At 35.2% G+C, this 23708-nt stretch overlaps 1 protein-coding gene across 10 annotated transcripts in view; it reads right to left on the bottom strand.

The window, feature by feature from the left end:
* Positions 1 to 3472: 3472 nt before the first annotated feature.
* The window catches only part of LOC308041655 (sodium channel protein type 3 subunit alpha), a 60394-nt gene continuing 40158 nt past the window's right edge, over positions 3473 to 23708 (bottom strand). For 8 of the 10 annotated variants that reach the window (XM_080346509.1, XM_080346513.1, XM_080346515.1 and 5 more), the window contains exons 17-26: positions 23553 to 23673; positions 22828 to 22982; positions 21673 to 21846; positions 15738 to 15860; positions 13585 to 13866; positions 10617 to 10670; positions 9199 to 9340; positions 7398 to 7522; positions 6021 to 6291; positions 3473 to 4719 (exon numbers count right to left, since the gene is read on the bottom strand). In XM_080346509.1, the coding sequence (XP_080202635.1) occupies positions 3530 to 4719; positions 6021 to 6291; positions 7398 to 7522; positions 9199 to 9340; positions 10617 to 10670; positions 13585 to 13866; positions 15738 to 15860; positions 21673 to 21846; positions 22828 to 22982; positions 23553 to 23673 (2637 nt within the window). In that variant the 3' untranslated portion in view covers positions 3473 to 3529. Of the gene's footprint in view, positions 4720 to 6020; positions 6292 to 7397; positions 7523 to 9198; positions 9341 to 10612; positions 10671 to 13584; positions 13867 to 15737; positions 15861 to 21672; positions 21847 to 22827; positions 22983 to 23552; positions 23674 to 23708 lie in introns of all 10 variants that reach the window. The other 2 variants (XM_080346514.1, XM_080346512.1) reach the window with 1 other exon arrangement.

The following is a 23708-nucleotide window of genomic DNA, read 5'->3' as shown; positions in this document are numbered from 1 at the left end:
TTCAGGTGCTGTTTTGAACAGGCAGTATGAACAGATATGAGTAAAATACAATTGTTAGAAGTTAAGTGAGGGATCAAAGAATCAGAATAGCTCCAGAAGTTTCTGGAAGTAAATTGAATCATTTATGAGGTTAGATAAGGTAGTCAGAGGAATGGTAGAATAAATAATGTACATAACTTTGACTTCAAAGGTTTACATATTGACACTAACACAATGTGATTAGAGGATTCTCTAGTTCAGGTCTGGAGGCCAGGTACTCATAAGGCTGCCCAGACAAGTGTGGAAGGCCATGTCTCAAGCTTTAACCCCATATTCTAAGAGTGTCCGGGACCAGCTCCAGGAAGGAATTGTATGAGCAAGGTAGACAATTCTGTGTGCTCTTGTTAAGGCATTTTTTCTGGTGTAGGTAAAGCCATTCCTGTAAGTAAATATGGCTTCCCTATATTGCATGCTGTACCAGCTCAGAGATTCTGCTGCCATGACTGCTGATGCTCATCACATTAGAGATTTTAATAGATTGTAGTGTTAGAATATTCCATCAGTTATGTCATGGCTATCCAAGCAATTTAATACTTGGCCAAAATATGGCTAATATGGCATAATATCCACAGATGAGGAAAACACTGAAAACATGCCAGTGAGGAAACTCCAGGAATATTCTATTTACTACTAATTTTGAAATGAAATATTTTAAATTCAACAAGCCAACATTGTGTTTCAATGTACTATACCTTTCTGCCCTTAAACATCATGAAGACATTCATTATACGTCAAGCGTTACTGTGTAATGTATGGATGTTATGACTATGAACATTACTTAACAGAGCTGAATTTCAATGCAATCTCTTTCTTGTGAGATCCAGTGAAATCCTATTTATTACTTTTGAGAATTACTGGAATAAAAGAATCACTGTACAATTATAAACAACTTCTATCTATTGGCGATGAGCCCTTTGGCTGAATGTTAGACAGGACCAAACAGAGGAACTTTGTTTGAGAGTTTGCATATTTAAGACTTGTAAAGCATGGGGAGCTTTGGTAGCAGCAATGTGGCAAACTAAAGGAATACCTTAGATACTGAGCTGTGCCTTTATCGTTTGGAAGGGCTTCAGGGTTGACAGAAAGACTGTAGGGGCAGAATGTGCAGGTGTCCTGTGTTTTCCACAGACAGTATGCTGGTGACAAAGAAGTAGGAAGCAGTGGAGTGTGGTCAAAGTTCTCAGATTTTTTTTTTAATTGCTTTACATTAAAAAAACCTAAAGTGTGAAGAATAAGGTATTTCACTCTAGTGATAAAGAAAGCATTCTTTATTTGTACCAAGGCCAGTTTTTTTCTTGCTTTAACCAACAGAAGGACAGAGACAAAGAAAAAGAAATACAATAAAAAATGAAATCTTTATTTTTTGGCTCATTTATAATACTGTTTACATTGTTTATGATAATAACAATTTCTTGCATGCATTTCACCAACACATTACAAGTCAAAAGCATTTGTAAAAGAAAGATTCTACAGTTAATGTTAGCTTGTGTATGAAACACACAGTGTCCTGATGTCTTTGATAATACAAATGTGCCATTTTGTTCTTGGGAAATGTTGTGGATCCTATTTGTACAAGTCTGGTGCAGTGTGAATCAAAAAGAATAAGAATAGGCTATGTAAACATACACTGCAAGATAGCAAGGACTTAATGAACAATGAGACTATCTTGGAACTTCTGATGCAAACGGTGCTAGAAATTCGCACATTCTCCTAATACTTTCCTTGCTATGTCCTGTTACCAGTTATAACTATTTGGAAACAAGCTGGGCTCCAGATTTACACATTTTACTTCACATTGAAATATATGCAAATATAATATTAAAACAAGATAGTCTACAAGCACTCACTTTTTTTTTTCTCTCATAGTGTGATGATGCCAGTTTGAAATTACTGTGGTTAGAAAGTAAGCCAAGTGAATGAGGAAAGAAATATAAGAAACAGTGATCTAAAGTTTAAAGACACTTTTCTTATATACAAAACTGTTGCCAAATGGTATTTCTTTACATCTCTTTACATATATGCTAACCACATTTTCAACAGGTTAAACAGCTTGCAACATGGCCTGTACAGTCTGGTTCTATACCATATAGTAGCCACTTCAAATTTAAAATGCAAAACTAAAGAAGCTCATAAATAGCTGCAAACTATTGCTTAATGATTTGAAAGAATGAGGTCTGGTTGGACAATTTGATTCATTTCACCACTGACACGTGGCTTCCTGTAGTGGAGACTGTGGGCAGTGGAAGCAGCAAGATACAGCAGCAAAAGCAGTGACATGCACCAGTGATACTCTCCAAACTATCTATAATGACACAGAATACAACATGTCCTGTTGAGCTCTTGTGAATTACCCATACTGTGGTACATATCTGATGCAATTCAATGTGGCAAAGCCATTTATTTCTATGCTTAAATATGCACAACAGTATACCATCAATATTTACATGGAGAAGGGTATTTTATTGATTCATTTAATGTTGACCATAATGAGACAAGATGGTAACTAAAGAACCATCTAGGAAAAAGACTGAGCTGCTTAAAAAACCCCACAACAACAACAAAACAAAACGAAACAAAATCAAAAGAACTCTCAAGTATGTTTTAGTGAAGCTATTTTTTCCATTGCAGAAACCACATGATAATTTTTAAGCTGTGAACATTTTTTTAGAAACAAGTTGCTCATTTTTAGTGATTTGCATAAAAATAAGTCATTGCAGATTCCTGTAAATTAATGTAGACTTTCCAGGCACATTAATCTGGATGCACGTAGTCTGGATGCAGCCGTACAAGTAGTTAGAATGCCTCAAATTTAAGAGCAACACTGAAACATGGATGTTCTTAAAATCTTTAGCTTTGTGCAATGTCATATTTTTATTTATGCTTGGTTGACAAGTGGAGCATGCCTATGCAAATCACTTCTATCTGTACATTATAGAGAATCTGAGAGTAGAACACCTGGTCCTCATACCTCTTTCCCCAACATAAAACCTATTACAAAAATAGTCACATATAATAGTAAACAACGTGTGAATTAAAAAATGATAAATACACTAATACTGATTTTGTAAAAATATGACAGATGTAGCAGTTGCATTACAAACAGTGAAGAGAAGCACTGTTCTACATGTTTGGCAGTATGTGAAACACAAAACAGTATCGCTTTGCACGCCTGTCATGCTCCATGTTCTCTGTGGAACCACTTTTTCCCTCTTTCTTAGCAGTGTCAGCTGTAGTGAAAACAGTAACCTCCTGTCAAGTTTGGTACCCTGATTCACAGAGTCACAGTTTGATGATGAAGGTTCACTGTTTCCTTATAGGCACTGACCTTAAGTATATACATAACGTATATATACGCACGCACGCGCACACACACACACACTTTATATATGTGTAAAAACTGTCAGTTTGGCATAAACCTCCTGCAGGAGTCCAGTTGATGCTTCATTCTCAAAGACTGTAAACAAGTCCCACAAGCAGAATTCTTAGATCTTTATTTTTTATTTTCCCTGACATCTTTACGTTTGTAGTTCTTTTCTGCTTTATCTTTTTCATATTTTTCTTTGTCTGGCTTTGTTACACTGTCATAAGAAGGTGGGGAAGTTGTAGAGGAACTCTCATCTGTTTTTTCTGGAGTGGAGTTCCCATTTAGTTTATCAATAATTATCTCTTCTATAACAGGTCCATCTCCTTTGTTTTTATTTCTGTTATACATATTAGACACCTTTTTGACTTTTTGTCTTAAAAGGTGACGTCTGAAAGCACGCTGAATAATGAGAGCAGATACTTCCTCCTGTTTTCGTTTTAATGTGGTTGTAATTGGTTCATAGGAAGCTTTTGAAGGATTGGATGCCATAAACCGATCTTCCATCTGTATTCTGAGGGCATCCATCTCCCCGCTTTCCCCCAAAACACGCTTTGTGAAAGCGAACAAGATGTCAAGGCAGTGAATTCTGTCACCGCTCACCATGGGCAAATCCATTGCAATAAGCTGGACTTTGTTGGGTTTTGCTATTAGAAGAGGAGGATCTAATGAAGCTGCAAAATCTGATAGCTTACTATATTCTATGAATTGTGTTGCATCAGGATCAAACTTCTCCCAGACTTCGTAGAACATCTCAAAGTCATCCTCGCTCAAGGGTTCAGCGCTTTCTTCAGTAGCAACACTGAAGTTCTCCAGAATCACAGCAATGTACATGTTCACCACTACCAGAAATGAGATGATAATGTAGCTGACAAAGAAGAAAATCCCAACGGACGGGTTGCCGCAGTCGCCTTTCACAGAGCTTCCCGGATGGTCTTTATGGGGGTCACAGTCTGGCTCCCCACTGTTAAGAATTGGGGCAAGCAAACCATCCCAGCCAGCAGATGTGGTGATTTGAAACAGGCAGATCATGCTGTTGCCAAACGTTTCAAAGTTGAACATGTCATCAATCCCAACTTCCCTCTTGACATAGGCAAAGTTGGACATGCCAAATATCGCATAGATAAACATGACCAGGAACAGCAACAGACCAATGTTGAACAGAGCAGGAAGAGACATCATCAAAGCAAAAAGCAGAGTGCGGATTCCCTTAGCGCCTTTAATGAGACGCAGGATTCGACCAATTCTGGCAAGTCGGATGACTCTGAACAGTGTGGGGGACACAAAATATTTCTCAATCATCTCAGCTAAGAACATACCTAGAGAAAAAAAAAAAAAGATAATACGTAAAAGATAATTTTAAATTTATTCTCTGATTACCTATAGAAAGATTTATTTATTGCTGTCTCCAAAACAATCAGTATAGGGAGTCAATGTTATAGCAAAACCTCATACAAGTTATTACTTTTTATTGAAAGCTGTTATAATAGCACCTTCCTTATGTTGAAATGCTATCTAGGAGAATGGAAATAAGTAAAAGAAAAATGACTGCTTGTGACAAGTTAGCTAGTGTCTGTCTAAGCATTCAGTTATTCCTAAAGCAACCTGGAAAGAGAAGTTTCTGTCTTAGATACAATTATTTCATAGAATCACAGAATACCAGGTTGGAAGGAACTTCAAGTTCTGGTCCAGCCTTTCTTGGCAAAAGCATGGTCTAGACAACATGGCCCAGCACCATGTCTAGCTGAATCTTGAGAGTGCCCAATGTTGAGGAATCCACCATTTCCTTGGGGAGATTGTTCCAATGGCTGATCATTCTCATCATGAAAAAATTCCATCTTGTGTCCAACTGGAATCCTTCCACGAGTAGCTTGTATCCATTCCCCTCGTCTTTTCCTTGTGACTCACTGTAAAAAGGGAGTCTCCATCTTCTTTGTAGCCACCCTTTAGATGCTGGAACATGGTGACTAGGTCTGCCCTGAGCCTTCTCTTCTCAAGGCTGAACAAACCCAGTTCTCTCAGTTCTTCAAGGTGAGTCTGTTACCACTCACTGTCTTTTATGAAGAACTCTATTGGCTTAATTTCTGCAAATTAGTGATTTTTTTTTTTTTTTTTTTTTTTTTACCTGGGGATCTGCACTGTATCAGCACGGCCTCTCTCAGGTGCATCACTCTTTAAGTCTTAAAGTTTTGTCACACAACTAGTTTGCACCTTGGAGAGTCATTAGCTTTTAGCTGATAGAAATCTAAATATTCACCAATAATTTATTTAGCAAAAGCAATTAAAAATCACATCCCCTTCACATACTTTTCAGTTTTAGTACTGAAAGCAAATTTGTAGTTACTTTGCATATACTACTAAACGTTCCTCTATATTTGTGCATGTTAATCTAATATGCCAAATATTTCCTTTACGTCTTTTGATGTGGAAGATGATAGTGACTCTAATGGAAGGGATATGCAACGTTGCATATATTGTATGCTGTCACATATGAAGATCTGAATCAACATGTAAATCATACAGTAAACCAGAAAATTTCATATTCAGTATCATAACATTCTCAAAACAAATGTTCACTTTTCTTCCCACTAGTTCTTTCCTGAAAGGGAATTGCTCTTACCTACTATGGAGAGAATCACAACAACAAAATCAAAAATGTTCCAGCCTATAGTGAAGTAGTAATGGCGAAGTGAAATCAACTTAAGGACAAACTCTCCAGTGAAAAGGATAATGAACACAAGGTTAATCCGGGATAAAATTGTTTCCATTTCTTTACTCTGGTCATCTGTTTCTACCATCATTGTGACCATGTTAAGGCAGATGAGGATCATGATGCTGATGTCAAATACTTGTTTGGTTACAAAATCAAAGACCATGCCTTGGAATTTGTTCTGCAAAAACAAAGATGGAATATAGTTTATGCTTCTGAAAATATTTGTCTTTAAAAATGCCAAATAGGAAAGCAAGTCCTTGAAAGATTTAGGAGTGCAGAGCAAAACCTATTCACAATAAATCTGTTAGTATTAACCAAACCTATGTTGGTTTCTTTCTCACCCTGTTAGAGGGGATCAGGAGCTGTACTACTATTGGCTGAAGGGGAACAATGCAATAATAATAGTAATGACATTAAAAAATTATATAATTGGTGTAAAAAAGGTGGTATAACTTGATACCTAGCAAGAGTACCAGCCAAACAGAAACTAATTTTCTTATCTTTATTCTAAGCTATTTTTAGAATACTAACCCCCAGAGATGTGTCTTTTTCCTTAAACTAATTGTGCTTGGTGAGATTGTTGGACTGCTAAAGTTGCATGTCTCGAACGCACCATGACTGCAATATCTTAGTTTTCCCTTAGTACTTAGCTAAATGTTTATTGCCATATGTCTCTCCTAAGACAGACTATTTTTAACCACTTGGTGCATAAGGTGCAACAAGTATTTTATTTTTTCCAAACACTGTAGAAGTTCAGTAAATAACAGAGTAATTTCTTATCTTAGAGAAAAATTTATCCTAGTTTATGCTTTAATCCCTAGGGCATTCTTTTATTCTGTAAGATTATCTGTGTCTGTCTTTCTCTTTCACATCAGGTGACCACTGCCCCCTTCTGTCTTCAGCAGCAAGGGCCAGTGCATCCCCGTTTCCTACAAGTTCTCTGGGAGGAGAGAAACCAGAAAATGAAGTTTATCCATGAGCAACAAGAATCAATAAATTATCAACCAATCAACTGTACTTTTCTAGAACTTAGGCAGGGAATGATGACATTTATCACATTAACCTTACTAAATCCTACAGTTCTTACTTCACAGTGTATGTTTTTAAATGAAACATGAATGATCTAGTCTGCTGAATTTACAAAAGGGGAACAATTTCTACCTTTATAAGAAAACAAATGGAAAAATATTTTCTTTCCAGACATATAAACTTATCTTGTTGACTAAACTCTTATTCCCAAATGAGTGTTTAATATTAGAGGTGTTAAAATCAAATAACTCTTACCACTGGCCTTGGTATAGGTTTCTGTGGCTTTTTGGATCCCAGTTTTTTCATTGCATTGTAATATTTCTTCTGTTCTTCTGTCATAAATATATCCTGACCTCCGAAGTAAAGAAATAATATCAAAACTAATTACTATCATGTCCACACATACAATATTTAACTGAAGTATGGCTCTCTGTAATGTAATATTACATTTATATTTGATTTATGTAACAAAAATAATTTTTTCAGATATTTATAGTGTGGATGCTCATATGGATTCCTAACACACAGAAAAACCCCTACCAGTGCCTCGCCAGGCTGACAGTTGAGTTTTTCCAGTGTCTTCATACTCACTTTGGCTGATCTGGCTGAAATGGTTCTTTCCGTACTGATGCTGTGAAGAATCTTGCTTATTAGCATGTGTTTGGTGCAGAGGAGCCTGACTGGTGCCTTACACGTCCTAAAGTCTAAATAGACTTTTAGGATTATGGCTGGCCAGGTCTTAAAGTGAAGTAACTTTGAGGCATAAGTTGTGTCAACAGAGAGCATTTGCGTCTAATCTGAGGTTTTTGATGACAGCAGAAAAAAAGTACCTTTGATATAAACTTAAGAAAAGTAATCCAAATAATGCCGTAGCAAATTATTAATTAAAACACCACTGGAACTGTGACTAACTCAGATTAGCCTTTGTTTGCAGATGCAAATGCGTCCAGTCAGATGTGTAACAGACTGACTGAATTTCAGTATAAAGTAAATTGTGCTTATTGATGAGTCTGAACTAAGTCAAATGGAAACACAATGTCAAAGTCACTGTCTGTTAAATTGGATTTCAAAGCTCAAAGCATGGCATAATTGATAGAAACTGAGGATGTGTGTATGGCTCTCTTAAGAAGCTAAAGAATATTTTCACAGGGAAAAAAATTCTGTAGTTCACACTTCTACTATAGATTCTGTTTGGCACCGCTGGGCTTTTTTTTGGTGATGGGATAAAACCAAATCATATGATACTGCTTTTTCACAGCATGCAAAGATTTAGAATTATCCTGAGGTTCTAGTTCATTTTGGCAGTTGAAGGCTAAAAATTGTACGGCTTCAAAATATTTTAGATGTGATTATTTGTATTTTTAGATTTTTAAAGTTATTTTAAATAAAACTATATGTATTATCAATGTAATTATTTTAAGCATACTTGGATGTCAAATGCATACAGAAAAAATATCCTTCCTTTCATACCTTTGCTTTATTGTTTCTAATAGATTATAGACTGTGCCTAAGGAGTTCACCTAATTTCTCACCAAAAGTATTAGAAAAATAGTGGTCTTTTGTACACATTTTTACTTGTATCTATATGCCTGTTCATATGAGGTCTATTTGACCTACTCTTAAGCCACTGTTTAATCAGTTTGCAGAACTATTACCTACTATATGAACACTGTGTCATATTGTATCTTCATTAAGTGTCAAAATTAACTTATCTTAGTTCTTGAAAGTTAATTTTAAAAAGAAACTCTTCCATGGCAGATAATATTACATCTAACAAAAAGAATAATGCACATTTGCTTTTTGCATCCTCTTTTTAGCTCTTACACAATTTGAAAATTATTATGAACCTACACATAATTTGTTCCTCTTCTCTGGACAAAATGCTGAAATGCAAAGGCTAAAATCACATCTACAGATTTAACACTGATTATGTTTAAAAAAAGGTATATTTATTCAAGGACTTGAAATAACTTTTGATTGTCATTAGCTTTACACAAATAAGTTAATAATTCATTATAGCTAATAATTTGTAGCACTCTGAAAACATTTAAAATACTTATCTTCTTTTTTTGTTGGTTGAAGTTGTCTATAATGACACCAATGAAAAGGTTCAAGGTGAAGAATGATCCAAATATGATAAAGATGACAAAATAAAGATACATATACAAGTTATCCTCATACTTAGGTTGATCTTCTACCTACAAAATATTATAAATATTATTACTCATGAGAGTATTAGAAATAAAAACCACTGTATATAATTTATGAATAGGCGTGTGAAATGCTAGAAGAGTTATAGAAAAGTTAGAAAAGTGCAGCTAGAAAAGTTATAGAAAACTCAGCTAGAAAAGTGATAAAGTGCATGCAATTATTGAAAAGACCCATCATATGCATTCCAATCAATAACTGGAGAAACAGAAGCTGACAGAATGGTCACTCATATGAAGTTTTAAAGCAAACGTACACACTGATGTGTGTATATGTACATATACACGAAGTTCCTTGTATAGAAGGAAGAAGCAATGTGGGACTGGAGGCAGTCATTAGTAATTAAAATTTTAACAGCACAAATCTAAATATTTTATATTTTGTTTGGTATATTTTCATGCAGAAGAATCAATCGATTTAACTATCACCTAAATCTCCCTGGAACTCTTGTGGTCTCACATGAGTGTTCTTTCATTCAGCTAAGAACAGATGCTTTCAATTAATTTCTAGTGAGTATATGTTTTATGAAATCCATTAAGTTGAGGCAAATATCTAAGGAGGACTTTGTTATTCTCTTGCTTCTTCCGGATTCCACATCTCAACACGTGCACCTCTGCCGCACAATGTGCTCAAGTATAGAAATGCTGAGGTTAATGAAACAGGATATATTACTCTGAGAGATGAATTTCACTGTGTGATGATGAATATCAATAATGTGGCTATAACTAAGGATGCTCTGTAGCCAAGATAAAATTCTAATCCCTGGAAAACTTAACATAGGATCTTCAACCTTAAAATCTTATCACACTTAAATAGCTAGATAACATAAATGCTCAATCTAATGAAACAATGAAATGCACAGTTAAAAAAACCAAACAAGTTGAATATATTCAAGATTTAGAATTACATTATATAATCTTAAATTAATTCAGACTCATGATTGCTGAAGGAAGTAGTTAAAAACTCTTTTTTCTTTTTTCATTAGCATTGGCTTTAAAAAAAAAAACAAAAACAAAAACAAAAAGTCCAGTTACATTATTTTAACTTATTTGACTAAACAGAAGGAGGTGGGGTTAATTCTTCCCACTACAAATTCTAAGATTAATGAAATTACCTATAAGTTCATTTCTAGACTAAATATATCTCATAAAAATATCTATTGGTGCTGATTATAATTCTTAATGTTATTGTATGTGTAGCTGTTTAAATTCTATACTCTGTATCAGAATATAACCAACAAATGGTCTTTTAAAGTCTTACACTTACATCTCTTGAATCGACAGCAGCGTACATAATGTCCATCCATCCTTTGAAAGTAGCCTAGAAATAAAATACAGTTGTTCATCTCCCCTATATAAATTCATAATGTGGAAAATAACTAGGTCACAGGATTTGGACCTTAAGTTTTAATGAAATCATATCTGAGTTTATAAACCACACAGGCATAATAAAATATTTCTCATAGTGACACTATATTTTGAAAAATTGTTCTGTAGGTATTCTGAAAATATTAAAAATCAGGCTCTAAAGGCATTAGCAAGGGTGCAGTGTGTTTGGAGCTGCAGATGCTTACTTTGCGTATGAATGGTAGATTCAGATAAACATTAATGCTGGAGTTGTTGAGGTAAAATCTTCTATAATCACTCATGGTCACAGCCATTTTATCAAGTTTAGAGCATGAATTGATGGAGTCAGCAGTACAACTTCTGGAGAGATACCAACATGCATCTGAATGCTTTTGCTATGACTAAACTGACATGGTATTTTTAAGAATGTTTTAATCTCAAATACCTAAAGGGAATAGGCTCTGTTCATAACCAAATATATGTGGGTTCTTGAGGGATAAGATTTATAGAAGACCAAAAATGGAACTGTGAGAGAGCTGTGATTAACTTTTATAAGATTTTAGGTCAAGTTCCTATAGAGCCTTTGTCTGAGTAGAATGAGGAGTAAAAAAGATCTGCCATCATTGCTCTAAGAAGGTGATTTTCATGGACATAGATGTCCACTTTGTGAGGAACATCAAGGGGTTGGTGCGACATGCTAGCTGAAGGTGTGAGTGCCTGCTCATTAGCTAAGGTTACCAAGCTTATTCACGATAAAATTTAAAAAATGAGCTAAAAAGCTTGTGAAATTAACAGATACAGAGCATCTGTCCTAAGTAGATTGATAAGAGGAACCAGCCCAAGGAATATATTTGCATCTATCTTTGCCAGAAGTAGCTCTGGTACTTTGGTACAGCTGCTAGTTTTCACAGCAGAAAACTTGCACTCTATGAGTGTTCATGTCCTCTTGAATCTTGCAGTGCAACACAAATTTACTAAGAAGGTGAGCTAGGAGCCAGGCTTCAGGGATGTTTCTGTCGCAGCTAACAATTGACAGCTATTTGGTGCACTTTGCATAGAATCATTAGAAGAGGAGCAGAGTTTCAGCAGAGTGGAGGGACAACGTTAGTGGAGACAATCAGCTGAAGAGGTGACATGACACATGCTCAATGATCCCATAATCTCTGCAAGGGAATATTTGAAAAGGAAAATAATGAAAAATCAGAACAAAAAGAAATAAAGGAAGAGAAGAAGAATGAAAGGTCCACAGGAGTGATATAGTAATTAAAGACTCTATCTGGATGGATGACAGATGACACTCAGACACAGCTTCACGAGACTAGAAGTTTTCCGTATACATCTTCGGAGGCAAGTATTGGTATTAAGATGGATCACTTTAATCTCAAGTACAAGGATAACAATGCGATCTGAAGTCAGAGAATCAGAATAATTTAGTACTACTACTCAGCACACGAGAGGCAAAACATTTTAAGCCAGGTAGTTAATTTGGGAATCAAGGTCAGCTAGGGATACGGACCTGCTCTGGGATAGAAGGGACAAGCATATCATACTTAGGTAACTTGGTGATATCAGAGCAGTAACAATCCCATGACATTTCTGATGTCTTTTCATACAGTGAAGCTGTTTGTCACGTTACAGACAAGTCATTCTGCAGAACTCAATCATCTAAGCGTAGATGCTTGCTTTCATGCTTGTGTTTTGGTTCAGATACCAGTTATCAGAAGCTCCATTCTAACCCAAGGAGCCTGTGAAAAGGGAAGGTCTTTATTCCTCTGGCATAAATAAAAGGTATGCTCAGTACTGTCGCTGTTTAACCAGCACAAGTACCTAGAACAAAGACGTTTCTGTATCACAGTATACAGGAAAAGGAATTGAACAGGAAATACAATTTACAGACTTTGTATAAGTAGCAGTAATTAATAGAAAGAATATGCCATGTAATACAACAAAATCTAATACTTCGCAAGTACAATAAGTAGCATAATATTTATTTAGTATATTATAATGACTCTTTAGCAACCATTAAAGGAATATGATAGATATAAATCATGAGTATTTTCTTGTCATAAAAGTATTTTGAATTTTCCTATTTTACCCACAGCTTAATGTCTCTGTAGTTTCATGTACTTCTTAGTGTAGCAACTGCTGTTTTTATGCAGATGTCAACAGAAGATGTTATGATTAGTCAGACCTAATACTCAATTAGGATCTGTCTGTCAGTAACTATCCGTATTCTTCCCATGGATATCTACTTAAAAAGTGGTTCTTTAAATGAGTATAAATATAAAGAAAAATCCACTCTACCTTGTGCATGCTGTTGACAAAAGAAAAATTACTTCACAGTGCCGAAAGTGCCTAGATAATGGATTTTGACTGTGAAAGATGTTGCTATGGATGTGTAACGATACCTAGGAACAGATTATGTGGGAGGTATTGGCAGTGGTTGCTCACTTCAGATCAGACAGCTGGTTAGGATGTCTGCCCTTTTTTAAGCTGCTGTCTACCCTCTTGTCTTACAAGATAATTGAGCTCCCAAAGGAAAGGAGAGACCTTTTTAATTATTAGAGGGAACTCGGAGCTTTGTCCACCATGGCAAGACTCATGAAGCACATTCCTCAAGTTTATATTGTGCAGCACTGAAAATATTCTTGTATCTTTTTCATTTATTTCCACATTATTATTATTGTGATGAGACTGTATTCCCTAGCCTTAGAATGGAAAGTTACTATCACTAAGACAAAAATTACAGATAAAAATATAATATAGTTGTGTAAGCTGTACATCATTGCTATGAAGACATTATTCCACTACTTAACAGTCTTAACTTGCACCTTTTTTTCCTAGACTTCTTTAAAAATAACAGAAAGAAAATATATAAATCTACTTACTACTTGAAGCAGAGCAAGATATCCAGCTCCTACATTATCAAAGTTCACTTTCACATTCTTCCATCGGGCACTTTGATTGTTTTTTATGAGTTCCTCACACTGAGTATAGTTGTTGACATCACTGACATCAAACATCTCACCAGTTGTTGTGTTGACACAGTGATAGAATTTGCCAGCAAACAGATTTACTCCCATGATGCTGAAGATGAGCCAGAATATAAGACAAACCAGCAATACATTCATGATGGATGGAATTGCTCCTACAAGGGCATTTACAACCACCTAGTATACAAATTAGACAAAATAGCCATTTAGTTTATGAAAAAAAAAATACATGTACTTTTTATATGTTAAAACAGTATTAATATGGAATGGAGTGTTAAAATATTACATTTAAACTTAACGGGGAAACAAGTAAGGTTCGATAAAAACACTAATGAGATTGCAAAAAGCAAGAAATAAAATTATATGGAAACCAAGACAATGCAAAAGTCTGAAAAAACTTCAAAAGCAAAAGAAAACCTGTTAGTAGCAAGATGGATTCTTAGAATTTGCGTGCTCTAAAGAAAAAGAGAGAAATAAATGTTAAATTCTGATAGTACAAATAAAAAACTACAAATAGAAAATAAACCAGAAAAATCAAAGAATGATGATGTGGAAGACTGAATAAAAATGTCTGCATGTAAAACTATTATTACTAATGATTTTATTCTCAGAAACTTTATGTATATAATAACACTAATGTATTTTAGCATCTGCAAACAACATAAAATAATTAAGCACATCTTGTTTAGTTTTTATTAACAGCATCTGCTATAGGTCTTGATTTTAAAATGCCATAGTTGCTCTTACACTTATCTGTTAGGGTTTTTTTTCATTCACTACATTAAAACAATTCAGCTACTCTATATGGGCAAGTGACAGTAAAAGATCAAATGAAATCCCTTTACCAAAATTTTCTTTTACTTACTTATTGTGATTGAACTACAAGAAAGCTGCAGATATCCAGACAATACTTTTCTGCCTGATCAGCAGAGACTGCAGTAGTTTTTTTGTGTATGGTTTTTCCAATTCACTGATTTGACTGAAAGTAGTCTGAGTTAAATAGAGGTTTTGCCCATTTGTCAGATGTGTTTGCAATGCAAATCATGGGAAATGTGGCAGTGATGGTGACATGCCACCATGCTCCCCTGTGCTGGCGAGTGGGGCCACCTCTGGAACATCAGCAGCCTCAACCCAGACAGGAACCACACTGTTTATTGGGAAGCCTGTGACCAAGACTATAAAGTGTGTTGCAGCATCTGGGTGTTTTGAGGTGAAAGATTAAAAGGAGATATCTTAATAACATTAACTTGTTAACTTTGTATCCTCAGTTTTTCCAGGAAATAGCATAGTCTGCATTTTCAGTAGACAGCTTGTAACAGTTTGCAGCAGAAGCGGGGAGGGGGGGGGGGTCGGTCAGTTTGGCAGAATATGAAAATAATTATTTCCTTACCAGGAAGGGTTTAGCTGTGTAGGAGGTGAGGTAAGATGGCAGCAGATGCATTCTTATGAAGAACACTAGCCCAGAAAATTATTTCCCACCTCTACCCTTCTATACTTCTAACCCCATCCTTATTTCAGGTATCTGTTCAGAGAACCTTCCCCTAATACTACAGCATTTATTGTGAGATTTTTTTCCTCAGGCAGGTAGACAGGGACCACAGAGAGGCTTTAGTTTCTGGTGTGTCACTGTTGACAGCTTCTTCTTGTTTTGGTTTGGTTTGTTTTCTGGCATACCTGTTCCACCCTGAACCACTGATAATCCAAGAACAGAAGTTAGCTGCAGAAATTTATAAAATAAAGTCCCCAGCTAAACTGGAGAAAAAAACCCTCCAACCCTCAGTTCTAAAATTTCTAATTTCCTTTGACTTTTGTATATAGGTCCACAAATCAATGGGAATGTTAACAGTCAGGGGGCTGGGATAACACAACTATGTAACAGTGAGCAGGGAAATGGCATGAGCTCAAGGTCTCATTTAGAAATGTAAGCTGTACACTTCTTGTGTATAAGGGTTCCCATTCTGGAGTTCTTTGCAGCACGCATTACTGTCACACTTCTACACTAACATTTGTCTGCAGACATTCTTTCAGACTCATTCATTTTATCTCACCCTCATTCCTTCAAATCGTGACAAGGCTCTTAAAGGTCTTAAAGCTCTTAATGTCCGAAGCGATTTAATGGCACCGAGTTCAGAATAGCCCAAAGCATTGGCTATTAAACTAACCAATGAGACCTATAAAATACAGGAAAAAAAAATTATCAAAATGGTTCTACACTTTTTATTTAAAAAAGAATACAGATTCAATCAGCAGAAAGATCAACAGTGACAAATGGAAGAACACTGTTCTTGCTTATGGAGACACTGGAGGCCCTTTCCCACAATTTTCATACTTGCTGGAAAGGCAAGAGATCACATGAAGACATGTTTGAAAAAGGAATATATGCTATTAAATGTTTGTTATAGCTGGACAGGATTTAAGAGTCAGGTGGAAGCACACACTTGGTGAAGGATAAAAGTTTCAAAAATACTTGAAGTCAAATAGCCATGCTTTCAGTAACTTCATTCAGGTTCAACCTTCCAAGCAATTTAAATTTCTAAATACATTAAAATAGTTTATTAGCTACTGACAGTATTATTAATATCTATAATCGCTCATAATATGCCACAATGTAGTGGTTAATTAGCTTTTATTATAGATATTAATTCTAAGTTGAACAGTTCATAGCAACAATAGCCAGGGTATCTATGAAATATATATTGACAGAGGTGGTACTTTCTCACTTGCGTGACAACTCTTTCAAGATTTATTTATTTCTTTTTAAGTATAGGAAATATTATGGTATAAATATTAACAGATGCTAGCATTATAACAGGAAGTGCTTTATTATCTACAAGACTAGTGAGATCCTGATTTTATTATACACCAGTCCACTTCAGGAAGGAATAAATAATTTGCTTCTCAAATGGATCTGAGTTTTAAAGAGTGTCAATGTTAAAAAATTTAATTTACTTTCTTTGAACAGTTTTTGAGATGGTAATGCGGAAATATGATACCTTATTCATATTTTATTCCATTCTGCCACCAAAAGTATGGGAGACACATAAATGAACATAGGCATATTTGAGTCCTTGAAAAAACCCTCAAATGTTCATTTCTGTATGTCAGTCTAGAGGGTTCTTCAAGTAATTGGCTGTACAGAAATAGGCATTCACTGATAAGAGTGGCAAGATTTCGCCCATTATATGAAAAGGTGTTTTCCTATGTTACTTGTATCCGTAAAGAACAATTAGACAATTCACAAACACCAGAGTTACAAGTTCATATCTCAAAAGGACATTCTGAGAGCAGATAGAAATCAATTATTCATTACTATGTTGCTATGTAAATTAATCTAACAAGGTAGTATTTTAGTGAATCCATATCACTGTACCTTTCAAGTAGATTATACGTCAGGTTGTAGTTCTTTTTATCAAAGTAAAGGCTTATTTTATTGCTGTGATGGATAAGTTTGTAAAGTAACTTGCTGTGATTTATAAGCATATTAAGAAGAAAATCTTAGTGATTTTCTGTAGTCTGTAACTGAAGTCTGTTCACTTACAAAAGATAATATTATTGTTTCTGCCTTATATTAATTATAGTCATTAATTGTTATTAATCATTGTCATTAAGGGAAGTCTTTTTATCCTTAGCCACTCTTAATATATTACAGAGATAGCAAGATGTGGAATTCTCTGCATTTTTAATAGAATATTCATTGATTCACTCACATCACCAAGCTAGCCAGACATAACAATAAACTTTAGTGTAAAGACAGCACATTTTACTAATTTAAAATTAACTATGAAATATATATTTTAAAAATATGTCTCTCATTTGGAGAGCAAGACATCTCTTTTAAAATCAAAGTCATATTAATGGCTCCTTCATTTTATACTTTTCTCTGCAAACGAGTACTGTGTCTCAGCTATCTTTTGCAAACAAGTCTCCCTACAAACTGGTTACATCACTGTAGCTCCTGTAACTTCAGTGGCACTGTGTCTATTGGCAGTTTTTAGGTTCTGATTGTAAGTCATTTTCCAGCCTAGTTTGTGTTTTCCATTTCAATCTATTTGAGGTTTTCTTGCCACGGTGCTAGCTCTCTTACATCATAAACTTGAAGTTGTTTCGCAGAGGAATAATTCATGTATTCTAAGCAACATATTTTTCTCTGAAGGACAGTTCAAATGGGAGGCAAAGATTTGCTTAGAATTCTTTGATATTAATTCTGTTTTATATACAGGATAAATATAGTACTGCTCTGGTTTTCTTAGTCTTAGATTGGTATTCTGTCATCTGTTCCACCTGTTTTGTTGATAGCAGGTGAGAAAATAAATGTCTCTGTACACTGAAAAATAGATAATTTCTCTTGAGATAAGAATGTACGCAGAAGCAGTAATATTAAGAAATGGAAATAAATTCAAAATGGTAGAAAGAATCTTTACATTCATCTCCTGCAGCTGGAGGGTTGTATGTCCACATTTTTGTGTATAAATCTTCTCATGTAGACTATCTGTTGCAAAAACTGGTTCGAAACTTGGTAGTCACAATTAGCCCTGCTGAGGATCCTCACTCAGGGTTGTCATCTGAGCCAGATCGCTGGTCATACAGCTCCAAATTGACTTTATTTCTACTTAGGCCTAAAATTTTGATCCATATGAATTCTGTGTTACTTGCTGAGGTGGATAATTCATGTGATTTGATTCCAGGACCTCAGTGGCATTTGGCCCTCCTCACTTCCAACACAGCTTAGTCTATCTTTCATGCAGTTTAAGTGTTCAGATATTACACTTAGCTAAGAATAAAAATAAACTACAATGTTTCAGGGGGAAAAAATCCAAATATTTTTTTTTCTATTGAGGAGTAAATGATTTTTTTTTTTTTTTTTTTTTTTTTGAAAGAGAGATATTATAATTTTCTCAGGCAGGTATTTTGTACTCTCTTGGAGACAGGACATTGGACCCAATGTAGCCTTTCTTATGTCTTATCTCGCCTTTCTTATGTTATGTTCCTATGCTACAATAATATAACTTTTTCTTTTTGTACTTGGTGAATAATTCTTAATTTATGGTATTTTACTGGCAAGTCCTAAAATTCGTTTTGTTTAGGGGCATAACTGCAAGCTATGATTCTGTTCCCTAACTCACTGAACAAGAGCCTTTGGTTTCATGCATATGTCATCTGAATATCCCTTTGAATTTATTAATTAAATTCATTAATTTCTGGAGTATCCAATGTTATCATATTGTACCATGTTAGGATACACATAAAGATATATGAGACTGTCTAGGAAGACAAAGTGATGTGTCTTTCTGTGTCTAGTTTCCCAGCACATCAATATGCTCATCTTCTTATTTCTTCTTATCTTTATTATGAAGTTGTCATGGCAGCAGTGTCCTCCTATTCAGTGCATACAGCATTTAGTATATTAGTATAATGTGACCATGATCTTTTTCAGAATGTTGCTCTTGAGTTAATTGTTCTGAAAAGCTAATATACAGATTGAGAGTAGTTTAATTAAATTACTTTAACTGTTTAAACAAATAAGCATGAAACATCTTAACCTATATGAAGAAATATTATATAAGCCATCAATATGACCGGCTTTCAATGTACCATACGACAAGCCCAACTGAAAGGTTGTTTTGCTACATTTAATTGTTCAAAAACTGTACCCATTGGCATTTTATCAGGCAAGAGCAATAAAGGTCATAAAGGTCAAAGATTTAATTCCACTTACAGATGCATTACTGTCCTACAGTATTTGGCAAATACATGATTTGTTTTAAATGTTACATAGATCCAAGGTAGAGGATGACATGCTTCATAGCGTCTAGTTCTACTGGGTTAAGACACTGCTGTCTCAAGACTTTACCGGATGCTTCTGCCAGAATTAGTCTCCACCCAAAAAGCTGCCTGCATCCAAAATTCAGTCTCTTACTGTAAACCACTGATAAATATGTCTGAATGAAATTACCAGACTTGGATTTTGGGTAGATAAGGCACACCACCCAAATATCTACTCCTTGCTACAGATATTCACCTTCCTGTGTAACCTCATCTAAGTGTTCCTGCTCCGGCAGGGGGATTGGACTAGATGATCTTTTGAGGTCCCTTCCAATCCCTAACATTCTGTGATTCTGTGATCTGGCAGAAGAGTGGGGCAGAGAGATGGCATGATAAGGTCTCAAACTGAGGTAGCCAGGTGTGCCAAGAGTCATCTGTCATAGCTGTAAACCGACAGAGCTGAAAATTGCCATTTCTTTGTGTAATTGTTAAAATCTAATTTGGTCACAATCACTGAGAGCAACTATGGCTTTCTCACAGTGAGAGACTCAGGTATGTAAGATACTGAAGGTCAAAGCCGCAAAGGACTATCAGTGTTTACTCTTGAATAATTTTAGAGAATGGAATTAAACAATTTGATTAACTTTAGTCACTTCCAATGAAGTGCTCACCAGTGTTCTCACTGGGAGCATGCCACTGAATCACACCTGTTTAAACTGCCTGTTAAAGCAATGTAGATTCTCTGCTTTTCTATAGGAAGATAACGTGAGTTCATATAATTCTTTCAAGTGCTGTCTGGTGGTGCTAAAGGAATTGCTGAATTAGCCTTAGGCCCAGAAAGACTTTTTTACCACTTTCTGCAACATCGCATACAGTTCAAAAGTAGAAGGTTCCAAACTTACTTAGTCATGCTTTTGTTTATAAAATTAAAAATTATGGAAAGAAGGTTGGCAAAATAAACCGCTTTACTTATGATGATGTTCTTTAGAATTCTGAGAGCCTGTTCAGCTAACAGCATCTCTGACGCTAAACTATTATTAATAAACTATGGAGTATGGCTTTGAATAATCTGTTACAAAAAGAATAATTAAAACATGAGTTGTATTTTATGTATAAAAAAAGTCCATTCTTAACTTAATTCTGGAAAGGAGCATCTGTCTTCTATTTCAACATTGTCTTAAGAAAACCATTCACACTGCTCCACCCTAGCAGATTTTCAGGACAGAGGTAGAGATTAACAGTGAGACAAAATTAACTTGAGCAGGTTAAAAAAAGAGAAGGTCTGCCTTTTTGAGTTGTAGGCCAGTCTAGCCAGGGTTTTTTTTTTTTCCTCTGGGAGTCACAAATCCAATACATTTCTGTTTTATATTCATAAAGAATAAGTATGGGACCAGGATTTATGCAAACTTCTCAAGAAATACTGTAGCTCAGGCAAAAAATTACTATAAATGCACGTTTGCCCTGAGATGCCATCTCTGTTCCATGCTGAGGACATGTATAGCCGATGAACTGGGTCAGATAATGTGTGAAGGCAAGAGACCAAAATATTCTGGGAGTAAAACCAGCTTTGATCCCTTCTGACAACATAAGCAAGGCCTTTGCACAGAAGTATATCACAGCTGGGAAGGCAGCCAAGAAATCTTGTATTCTCTTCTGTCATAAACCCTGCCAAGTCAGAGCTGATTTAACTATTCCAGATTGTCAGCCCATTAGAACTAATTATTTTTTAGACCAAATAGCCACTGTCTTTCTATTTAACTAAAAATGATGACAGGATAGTTTTGGGTGACAAAGTTCTGAGAACTCAGGTGAAATCTGGACCAAATGTATTGTTTCGCTTTCAAAGCTGCAATGTTTGCAGAAGAAAGTTGCACAATGTGGATTTGCAAAGGAATAAGGTAGTATGATCAGAGTTCATTAAAAATAGCATGTGTCAAAATTAGGGGTTTTTCCTCATAAAATCTCAAGTTTAATACATCCTGGCAATGAAATTATTAACCATGAAGAATGAACAAAATGATGGCCAGCCATTCTTTTCCTTCTGACATATAAATGTACTTTAAATAATGTATCCAGATCACTGCAGGCTATTATTAATGCAGTATAACTATACAATGTGAATCATTTTTGCATGGTTATGAAAAGATTACTTAGTAGTAATGAGTTTTACAATGTAAAGGACTTTAGTGAATTTTACAGTATGGAAAACTGTGTACTTACATCAACAATCAGGAAGTCCAGCCAGCACCAGGCATTAGTAAAATATATTTGAAAACCATATGCTACCCATTTTAAAAGCATTTCCAAAATGAAAATGTATGTAAAGACTTTGTCAGCATATTCCAGCATGGTCTTGATAGTTTTGCGCTGTTCAATATATATATCTTCAAAAGCCTGTGAAAAAAATATATTCAGGTATTACTAACATTTCACAGAATACATATGTTAAAGATGAGGAATACATGATAAAAATTAAGTAGGTTAGAGCTAATCTTTCCACTTGTTCTTCTGCATTCTCTTATTTTACATATTTCCCATCTTTAAACATACTACAAACTGGAGCAACTTTATGTGTGCTCCCCTGTTTGGGAGTATCTTACTAATGAATAAAGAAATAAACCATGAATTTTCATCTACTGTAGTATCAAGAAACTTTTGCATACACAGACAAAAATGACCCTTGCTTGTAAAAAATCTGTTCCAGATATGTCTAGTCCATTCTAGAATGGCAGTTTACATTTCTATGCACCATCAGTCAAACTTATGTCCAAAAGTAAAATTAAAGAGCAATTTATTTGCTAGAATGTGCACTATGCACATTGATGCTGTAGCAGATGTTCAACTTGAGTAAGGTGGAAAGGTGGGTAATGTAAATCTTGTTGGAAAGTGGTTGTTAGCTTTAATTTGCTACCACACTCTTCCCTATCTCCTGCCTCCAAAAAAGGAACAGAATGAAGTAATTATCCCATTTTTTGGTATGGTCTTCTATAGGAGAATCCAAGAAGTAGCTGAGCCTGGAAGGAGTTAAGGGCTTCAAATAATACATTTAGCTATATATTCACAGATAACAGCGGTCCTTTGTATTCAAATCTCTTGATGAACATGCTGCAAATCAGCATGCAATTTTAATCTTGAGTAGCTACAGTGGCCTAAATAAAATTGTGCCAGCTTTACAGTGGCAAACTGGAAGTATCACTAAAACAGTGCATGTGAAATGTAACAAACTTTTTCAGGTTTGGGCCAAGTTTCATTCCATTCTGAAGTGATGGAATGCAGGTAGTTTTATACAGCTCCAAGCAAAGCAAATTTGAACTTTTCTGTTGCTTCTGAGGAGATATCTAAATGTTTGAGCATCTGCATTTTTTTTCTACTTACTAGTGCTCCACTGCTGAGGAGAATCATGAAGACAATGAAAGTCTCAAACCAGTTGTGTTCAACTATGCTGTAGCAGGTTTTTCGAAGATTCCACCAAATTTTTCCTTTTCCATCCTCTATACTTACTTGACAACATGGAAATTTCTGCACACAACCTGCATTAGATTAAGAGATATTAGTATCCAAATGCAAATTATTTCAAAGTCAATATTTACTGTGGCATCAACATTGTTAGAAGGTTTAACAAATTTTACCATCATTTTTTAAATTAAACACTGAGATCCTCTTTTATAGGATGCTGAATATCTGAATTCAGATAAGTAATTTGCAGAGAAATCAGACAACAGTAGGCATAATTAACCAATCCAAAATATTGATAACATTGGTATTTTTGACAGTTGGTATGTAACTTCCATTTGCTGTTGGAGTCTCACAAAAATTAACTTGTTCCAAATTTCAAGGGTCCTTTCAAATAAATGAAAAGCATTTTAAGAATAGAAAAGTCAATGAAGTTTCTTATTTACAAGATGTATGCAATGACCAGGCAGAGAAAGTTACTCAAAGCCTAGGGAAACCTTGTTTTGACATCCAATTTCCAGCAATCTAGGGTAAGAGTACTGAGTTCATCAAGGTTCAACAGGTTTGAATGTCCCAAGAACTTAAATATGCCCAGTAATCATGCCGTTTTACTAATACATCTCTTAAGACAACAGTTATTCTCCAACCTTCTGTAAAACAGGCTTCTGGTTCAAGAGCTTCTTCACTTTCAATTTCTGCTTGCTCGCCCTCTCCAGGAGGAGCAATATCAACTGTGCTGCCTTCTGATGAACTGGATGCATTTAGTTTCTGCAAGTAAAATTCCACAGAACATTTTTTTTCTC

Source organism: Nesoenas mayeri (genome assembly GCF_963082525.1).
Source record: "Nesoenas mayeri genome assembly, chromosome: 6".
NCBI lineage: Eukaryota > Metazoa > Chordata > Aves > Columbiformes > Columbidae > Nesoenas > Nesoenas mayeri.
The sequence above is the reverse complement of the archived record's forward strand: the minus strand, read 5'-3'. Positions and strand labels throughout refer to the sequence as shown.